The sequence below is a fragment of the Carya illinoinensis genome, chromosome 3, assembly GCF_018687715.1.
Source record: "Carya illinoinensis cultivar Pawnee chromosome 3, C.illinoinensisPawnee_v1, whole genome shotgun sequence".
Taxonomy (NCBI): domain Eukaryota; kingdom Viridiplantae; phylum Streptophyta; class Magnoliopsida; order Fagales; family Juglandaceae; genus Carya; species Carya illinoinensis.
The window spans coordinates 22,451,000-22,460,615 of record NC_056754.1 but is presented as its reverse complement, the minus strand read 5'-3'; the positions used below and the strand labels follow the sequence as shown (position 1 = coordinate 22,460,615).

Here is a 9,616-nt window from a genome sequence, read left to right as displayed (position 1 = left end):
CACATACACACACTCTTTATTTTATCGTCTTTTCTAACCAAAAAAAAAATGTTTGATTCACAAACTCGTAAAAAATCTTGATTCACCATTATCAAAGACATTATAGGCTACTATGTGGACTTTGGTCCACCCATTAACTGTACACGAACCGCGACATTGTTGCCCAAACTCCATGACTTCTGTTTTTATCTCTTCATCCTCTTTCATACTAATTAATGTTAGGTAGAGTCAAGTTAATATAAATTACGTATATTTATTTATAAAAATAAATAAAATTTATTATTAAAAAATTAATTTTTTTATATAAGTTATATTTATTATTTTTAAAAATATATATATAATATTTATACACTAACTCTATCACTGCAAATTTTATTTTAGATGACTGCATGCAACCAATGGATTTATATACAAATATTTATAAGAGCCTATACCGGTGTTAATACTTTTCTGTTTGAATAAAAGTGACGGGCAATACATAACGATATATCACACATGAGGTATTTAATATTTGATATCAAATTTATCTTTTTGCGTATTAGACCATCTAATTAAATTTAATAAAGAAAATTAGAAATCGTACGAGTACTTAAAAAGCTTGGACGTGGAGGATAGAGTACGAGTACTTAGGCCTGGTTTGCCTTTTCAGGCACATTTCAATTCATCTTATTTTAATTATTTTAAATTTTTATATAAAATAAAATAAATAATTTAATTTTTTTAATTTAAAAAAATATATTTTAATAATATTTTATTTAATTTTTAAGTTTAACTTTAACTATGAACTCATAAATGAAATAGCCATAAAGAGGAAGTATGATTGCTGTTCGATACATACAATTTAATAGATTTTCAATATCATTCCTTGGTAGCTGGGGATTCCAATCTTCAAAAGAAGATTCGTGATAGGTTTATTATTCTATTACTATTTATTTATTGTTCAAATATATTACAAGTTTTTTTATTTTTTTAACATTCTTAATTATTAAAAAAATAAAAATATAATATAATTTTATTAATATTCACTTTCTTAATTATTAAGTAAAATTAAAAATAAAAAAATTAAATATAAAAAAAATAATAAATAAATTGTAATCAAGCAGTAATTCAATCATTTTCTCCCAAAAGACTGCAAGGTAGATCTTGTGAAAGGACGTTCATGTTCCTCGAAATGCTGAACACCTAGCTCTACCCTACAGAATCACCGCCAACGATTTCGTGCTTTCTAATTACTAGTATTGATTTTTTTTTATATATATTTTTAAAATTATATTTTTTTAAAGATTAATTTTATATAAAAAGATTAACTTTCATATTAAATTATGTATTTTTTAATTAAATAATAATAAAATATTATTATTTTTTATTTTTTAAATTATTATTTTAATAAATTTTACAATTAACACAATGTACTAAAAAATATCAATTCTATATATCTAAATAGGGTTTTGCTACACAACCACCCAACACCCCAACACCTCACATTTTTTTTAATTTTTATTATTTTATTATTTATTAAATATTTAATATATAAATAATGAATAAAATAATTAAATTAATTTAAAAAGAATAAATTCAAAAAAAAATATTAAAAAATTAAAAAATAGTGGGATGTTAGGGTGTTGGGAGGTTGTGTAGATTTTTTCATCTAAATATTACTAATTCTATCTACCAAAATGATCAATTTTATCAATAAATATTAATATATACTAAAAAATACTTTATATTATTAACTTAATACAAATTTCATATATAAAAATCATCTTAATACAAATTTTATATAGTTGATTTTAAAGGATAGAAGAGAGAAAAAATAATAAAATAATATTTAAAGAGTGAATGGTGCTTATTCAAACTTAAAGAAATATTATTTATAATTATGCAAAATTTTGAATATGCATAATCTATTATAAATTAATTTAAAGAGATATTATATAAATATGAAGATAATATAAAAATACATAAATTATTGCCAGTGCTCCAACCCCCACCGAAACATTTATCAACCATCGTCCTTATTCGTAAGTTTTGTAGAAAATGATAAGCTAGAGTCCAAACAGCATCTCATCACATGCACGTTGGGACGGTGCGAATAATTGCGAGCAGCTCCCATGTCCATGACGTATGATCCCAATCCTTTATTTATTTTTATACCTACTTCACCAAAAACAAGAATCCATACTGCCCGCCCTACTTGAATGCGCTCTTTGTTAGAGATGTTAATACGTCATGTGATCTATTAACTTAAAATAAACACGACACGATAATAACGGGTTATGATTTAATCTTAATAGATTCGGATCACGAGTTGACCCATTAAGACACAATTGCTTATCGAATTGATAACGGGTCAATCTGTTTTGACATGTTATGACACGTTAAGAAAGTTAAAGTTACAATTATACTTTTATATCTAAAAGTAAAATTGTTAGAATTTCAATTTCGATATTTTTATTATCTAGATTGTAATTTTAGGCTTATAGTTAGTTTTATAATTTTTGTAGATATTGTGATTTTAACACGTATATAAAATTTTGTTAAATTTAATCAGATTAAAATAGTTAATTTTGGACATATTCAACCCATTTATATAAATAGTTTGAAACATGTTGTATTGTGTCATATTAACCTATTTCGTAATATTTACTAACGGGTAAAAACGGGTTGACACGACATGACCCGTTATGTTAATGAGTCGTGTTAGGGTTTGAAATTTTAACACGATAAGCTTAACGAGTCAGGTTAGGATTAACCTATATAGTTTAATATACATGCTTTGACACGATACAAATACGATCCGTTGACACGATTTGACACCCTTAGTACTCTTTGTATGACTTTTAATTATTCGATCTCTTGTTATCAATGTTAGCATGATGACAAATTGACAGTATATGTGCGGTTAAGATCTATTATTATTTCCTCTGTCATTTAATCTTTAAAAGTTTAAATATGCAAATAATATCAAATTTTATTCGCTAATTATGATTTAATGTTTGATACCCGAGCAGATCGAGCTTCAACTTGTTATGCTTTGGTTTCATGTTTCATGCACTTCTTACCCATGTTAATGATTACTACTACATAAATGCTTGTTTTTAGATCATATTTTTCGTCTTTAAGAAGATTACTTTTGCCGCAAAACACGCATCGATGGATACATATCGGGCGCACGAAAGAGAGTACATTACATGGGATAATTACCATATAAAAACTTGGTGCAACCTTATCGAGTTATCGGTAGATGGCGATGACTGCGCGCGCCTGTCATGCACGTCGACTCCGTTCATGAATTTATGTGATTTCTGTTTTTATCTGTAGAACATGATCAGCACAAGATTGGACCCAATGGAAAGAATAATACTTTCAGGATAGAATTGTCAAGTTGCTTTCAGATAGGCTTATCCTTCTTGGGAGTCCCAATTTCCAATTTCTCAGCCGTTTGTATCGTCACAGCTAGCAAGAGCTAACACCCACAAAAAAGGGTGTACCTTTTTTGTTTCTTTTTCTCTGAGCCAAAAACAATATCATGTTCACACCCGCAACTAATAAAAAAACTTCTAGAATAATTTTCCAAGAAATATGTACATATATATAGCTATGAATGGAAGAGATCAAACTGTAAACTGTCATGTATATATATATATATATAAACAAATTTATTCATCATCAATTTTCTCATCACCCTCTCATTAATCTATGATGATCTAGTATACGTATTAGATGATCAATTTATAAGTTAAATATAATAAATAATTTTTAATCATCTATTATCATATTATATGATGATGAGAAGACGATGATGCAAAAATAGATGATGAGTAGAAGAATTAAGAAGTTCTATTATCCATTTGACCTCTTCATTTGACACATAATAACAATCATTTACTCTAAGCGGTGACACTTTCTTTCTGGTGCCACTTAATTGGGATCGAAGCTTCAAAAACAAGGGAAAAAATAATAAAATAAAACGGGTAAAAAGAAATAAGTGGGAAAAGAAAAAAAGGAGAGAACGAAAATTTTGCCAAGTCTTTAACGAGATAGGTCGGTCTTGAGCATGACTTTCCAAGGGTTAAGAAATTGTTTGTAGTCTCAGATTTAGTTTATAATTTAGATGGTTTTGGGTTGTAATATTGTAAGTAGGCCTACAGGGAATTAGTCTTCATCTATAAATATTGTTGGCTCAATAGATCCTATATTTCTTCAGTCCATTAAAAGAGTTTTCATCTTTTCTATGCAAATGGACAATAATGTAACAAATAATGTGTATATATATATACACACACTAATATATATCGATTTAGAAAAATATTTTAGACATAAAGAAATTATATAAAAGTAAATCTATAAGTTGATGTGGCTTGATGTAGTACGTCAAATCGTAAAGTTACTTTTATTATAAAGTAAATCTAATGGATCCCATGAAACCACATCAATTTGTTAATTTATTTTTGTGTAATCGATTTCTTTATGTATGTAACAGTTCTCATTTATTTAATATATATGTACACTCCATATTTTTTAGGTGTAGATAAGCTTTTCTCTCATAATACTGCATCATCCAAATTATAATACAATAATATTATATCATTAAGTTAAATTTATGCAATGACAAACATATATATATATAATTAAATTACTAATTCGGTTTATAACTATATATAATATGCCATATATATAATTTTCAAAGCATCATGAAGTGACAGTTGAGCGTATAATTATACGGTTTGGATCGAAGAACTGTTAATGTCTAAGAACAATATTATTGCTCAATTATAATATATATATATATAGAAATAAGTAATTATACTTTTCTTCATTGTAACATGAGTAGTACTGGAAATAGACACGTTAATTCAGCATGCATATTTTTTTATGGATCTGGATCCTACGTACATGCAGAATATTAATGGTTGCCTGATTCTATAAAGAGCAATATTGCCAATATTTATTTTAGATTTTGTAAATATTTCTATTTATATCTATCAAATACTTGGTTAGTTTCTTTCTAAAATTTTTTATATCAGAAAATAATAAAAAACCAAAATAAAATGATTTTAAATACGAAAGAAAGAAACAAAAAAACGATCAGAATCAGTCATCTATGGAGAAAAAGAGTAGTGACATCACGCAAAATATTGAAAGAAGAGAAGCATATATGGTGGCACGGGATAGGCGGAGAAGTGCCACAATCATACGTGCCTGCTAATGGCGCTCCCATTCGGACAAGTTTCACATACTTTCTTAATTAGGATGACACTGAAAAACATTTATTTCGAGAAATCGGATAGGCATAAATGATAAATCAGAGAAAAATATACAGCCAGAGATTTCTTGGGTTTTGTTTTTTAACGACCTGGTCAGGGGGGCATCTATTTTTATTATCTTCAGATCGGAGGTGATGATGCCCCTCTTGCATGTGTTATAAATTGAGGGCCTTGGGTTGTAGCTTTTACACCAGCATCTCCAGCTAGTTGCTAAAGAAATACTTCACACGCAAAAAGGAAACAAAAACACACAAGTTCTGCGCGCCATGGCTGCAAACTACTCAGTACCTTCAATGGTAAGCATGTATATATATATATATATACCGGCAGCAGCCTTTATTTCGCTTCTTCTTTCCTTTGTTAAATTGCTTTTTCTCTCAATGGGGAGTCCAATAACTTAAAGCTATATATGTTTATGCTTCAAAGTTATACGTAATTCAGGACTTCATAATGCTCATATATTACATTAAAAAATAAAGGAATTTGAAATCATGATCATATATATTCAAATACAAATTCTTTAATCAGCCAAATGAAACCTTAGGAAATTCATTAGGATACTTTCATCAACGTTATATTTTAGGGAAGAAAAAAATATTATAATTTTATTTATTTGGGAAGAAAAATATGATTATTTTTTAATTCAGTGTGATTGATGCACCTCACATCTATATCATGATTTCTTATAACTTCTATATTAGTCTACATGGATCTCTGTCTCTCTCTCTTGTCTACAAGAACAAAAAGTACTGTAAATTTTTTATTGGTTGTTTGTTTTAAAGAAATACGCTGTTGTTTGTCAAATTAACCCTTACATATTGGCTGTTGATTGTGCCTTCAACCAATATTTAAGTTGACAGCAACACTTTTTTTTTTTTTTCTTTTTTATGTTCTTTCCTATATTTTTGCCTTCTAGCATACCAACAATTTGGACAGTTTTTTTTTTTTTTTTCAATTTTTTATTTTGAAAAGAAAAAATTGAAAAGGGGGGGATTTCAAACCCAAATTTTTCATTTGGAGAACTGGATCATATACCATTAGACGATCAAACTCTTGGCTGTCCTTTCATAGAAGTTTGAGCATCTCTCTCTTATACTTCTTTGCCCGTCTGAAGCTTAATTTTGTATATCAGATCCTGGTCCCAACAGGAACAACTAAGACCCCAGGATAACAATGAGAGTAATATGCAGAAATTTGTGGAAATCTGCTAGAATCTTTTCGCTAACATCTTCCCAAGCACTTGTTCCTAGTTTCAGGATATTAATTTTGTAACATAACAAGTCATTAATTTTGTAAACAGATAATGGAGGAGGAAGGAAGGTTTGAAGCTGAAGTTGCTGAGGTGCAAGCATGGTGGAACTCCGAGAGATTCAAGCTAACCCGGCGAACATATTCAGCTAGAGATGTCGTGGCACTACGAGGTAACCTAAGACAAAGCTATGGCTCAAATGAAATGGCAAAAAAGCTATGGAGAACTCTCAAGACCCACCAAGCCAATGGCACAGCCTCCAGGACTTTTGGTGCACTTGACCCTGTCCAAGTGACTATGATGGCAAAGCACTTGGACTCCATTTATGTGTCAGGTTGGCAATGCTCATCCACCCACACCAGCACAAATGAACCTGGCCCTGACCTGGCTGACTACCCTTATGACACTGTCCCAAACAAAGTGGAACACTTATTTTTTGCACAACAATACCATGACAGAAAGCAAAAAGAGGCACGAATGGGCATGAGCAGAGAAGAGAGAGCTCGAGCCCCTTATGTTGATTACTTGAAACCAATCATAGCTGATGGTGATACTGGATTTGGTGGCACTACAGCAACAGTTAAGCTTTGTAAGCTTTTTGTAGAGCGTGGTGCAGCTGGAGTCCATATTGAGGACCAGTCCTCGGTGACCAAAAAATGTGGCCACATGGCTGGGAAAGTACTTGTTGCCGTGAGCGAGCACATCAATAGGCTTGTGGCTGCAAGGTTGCAATTTGATGTCATGGGTGTTGAAACAGTTTTGGTTGCTAGAACTGATGCAGTGGCAGCTAATCTGATCCAAACGAATATTGACACAAGAGACCATCAGTTCATTTTAGGTGTGACAAACCCAAACCTTAAGGGGCAGAGTTTGGCTACCATTTTGGCAGGAGCAATGTCCGCTGGCAAAACAGGAGCTCAACTTCAAGCTATTGAAGACCAATGGATATCCATGGCACAGTTGAAGACATTTTCTGACTGTGTTGTAGATGCCATCAAGAATATGAATATTGGAGAGAATGAAAAGAGAGTGAAACTAAATGAATGGATGAACCATTCTAGTTATCATAAGTGTCTCTCTAATGAGCAAGCACGCCAGATTGCCGAGAGACTTGGGCTCAAGAACCTCTTCTGGGACTGGGACTTGCCTAGAACTAGAGAAGGGTTTTATAGGTTCAAGGGATCTGTGATGGCGGCTATTGTCCGTGGCTGGGCTTTTGCTCCACATGCTGATATTATTTGGATGGAGACTTCAAGTCCTGACTTGGTTGAATGCACAAAGTTTGCAGAGGGGGTGAAATCCATGCATTCAGAGATCATGTTGGCTTATAATCTTTCTCCTTCTTTCAATTGGGATGCATCGGGAATGACCGATGAACAAATGAAGGAGTTCATTCCCAGAATAGCCAGGTTGGGCTACTGTTGGCAGTTCATAACACTGGCAGGTTTCCATGCTGATGCTCTTGTGATCGACACATTTGCAAGGGATTATGCAAGGAGGGGGATGTTGGCTTATGTGGAGAGGATCCAGAGAGAGGAGAGGAACAATGGGGTTGACACACTTGCTCATCAAAAGTGGTCTGGTGCAAACTACTATGACAAGTACCTCAAGACTGTCCAGGGAGGCATTTCTTCAACTGCTGCTATGGGCAAAGGTAAGTCATCACCTCATTCCATGAAAATGTGGTTTGGTAGAAAGTGACAATCCTTTCGTAATATTTGCATGTTTTATATTTTATGTTTCTTTTTTTTTTTTTTTTTTTTTTTTTAAACACAGGTGTGACAGAAGATCAATTCAAAGAAACATGGAGTAGGCAAGGTGCTGTGGACATGGGTGATGGCAGTGTCGTGGTCGCCAAGGCAAGAATGTAGACGAGTTGCCTTTAGTTTGAACTTGGTCGAGGTTAATGAGAACATTTGCAAGTTCCTATATTTTGGAACTTGGGTAGAATAAAATGATGTAATAATTCCAGACAATTTGGATCATTCTGGACAATTTTTGGCCACTTGGAGCATGTTTACCTGTCGGTTTAATTAGCTCAAAGCTATTGTTAAGTGTAATTTGGTTCATTCCACATGTTTAAAATACTATCGTGAGTAATTCATGAGTTCTGTTATGATATTTTGCTTCACATGGATGCGTTAAAAAGTGGTACCTATTTTCCAGTTGGATTTTGCTCTCGAGTGGATTTTCATTATTTGATAAGAGAGAGACTTTAAAAGTGGGTGGAGTTTTCTGATAATCCTCTTAACTTGGATTAGCAGTACCTGCATCTACTATCTACACCTACTAGATTGCTGGATTTCTCTAACCGGTCTCTCAGATCTTCAAGGTGTATTCCACCCCAACTCTATTGATGTATGAGTCCCATAAGTCGATACCACTGTGACCTTTGTAAGTCCCACATGTCAATTCATCCAATCTATCTATTTGATTATATTTTTGCTTAATCCAAACCAAGACTCAAAGATATTGAAAAATGATGGATATCATTTAGCGCTCTGGCAACTTTACATAAGGTAGAGTTTGGATTTTTGGGGGTGATAATGAAAAATTTGATAAATAAGTTCACCCTCACTGCCACTCTATGTAATCAAACATGAGATTCTCACCTGATCATACGGCTCCTCGTTCAAATCTTTCGAAATCGTTGGATCCCTTTTCTTGTTTGAAAATCTTCTCTCTTCTTCCACTTAGTCCCAAAGAGTAACTGGGACCAATTCTATCATTTTTCAATCATCTGGAATCTGAGCTCTTCTACTTCATTTTTATTTACTTATTTTTTTTATTATTTTTCCCTCTCTTTTCTTATTTTTATTCCCTTTCATCATTCTTTAAGTCCCATAGGTTTGATCTTGTAGGGATATCATTTAAATGCGATTCTAATGTTCTTTTATTAACTGTGACATTCAATTGTACGTAGCTCTTTACTATGACCTCCTATCACTCATTTACTATTCTATAGTGTATTTAAATTTTTTTATTATATTTATTATTTTCTTTTAAGTATATTTTTAACATCCTTAATCATTAAAAAAATTTTTAAAAAAAATATACAACTTCACTAATAATCACTTCCTTAACCATCAAGTAAAAAAAT

At 31.7% G+C, this 9,616-nt stretch overlaps 1 protein-coding gene across 1 annotated transcript; it reads left to right on the top strand.

Moving 5' to 3' along the window:
- Positions 1-5,321: 5,321 nt before the first annotated feature.
- On the top strand, positions 5,322-8,647 carry LOC122303824 (isocitrate lyase). The gene is made up of 3 exons (XM_043115798.1): positions 5,322-5,563; positions 6,568-8,170; positions 8,293-8,647. The coding sequence occupies exons 1-3, from the start codon at positions 5,534-5,536 to the stop codon at positions 8,385-8,387; spliced, it is 1,728 nt and encodes a 575-aa protein (XP_042971732.1). The 5' UTR covers positions 5,322-5,533; the 3' UTR covers positions 8,388-8,647.
- Positions 8,648-9,616: the final 969 nt, after the last annotated feature.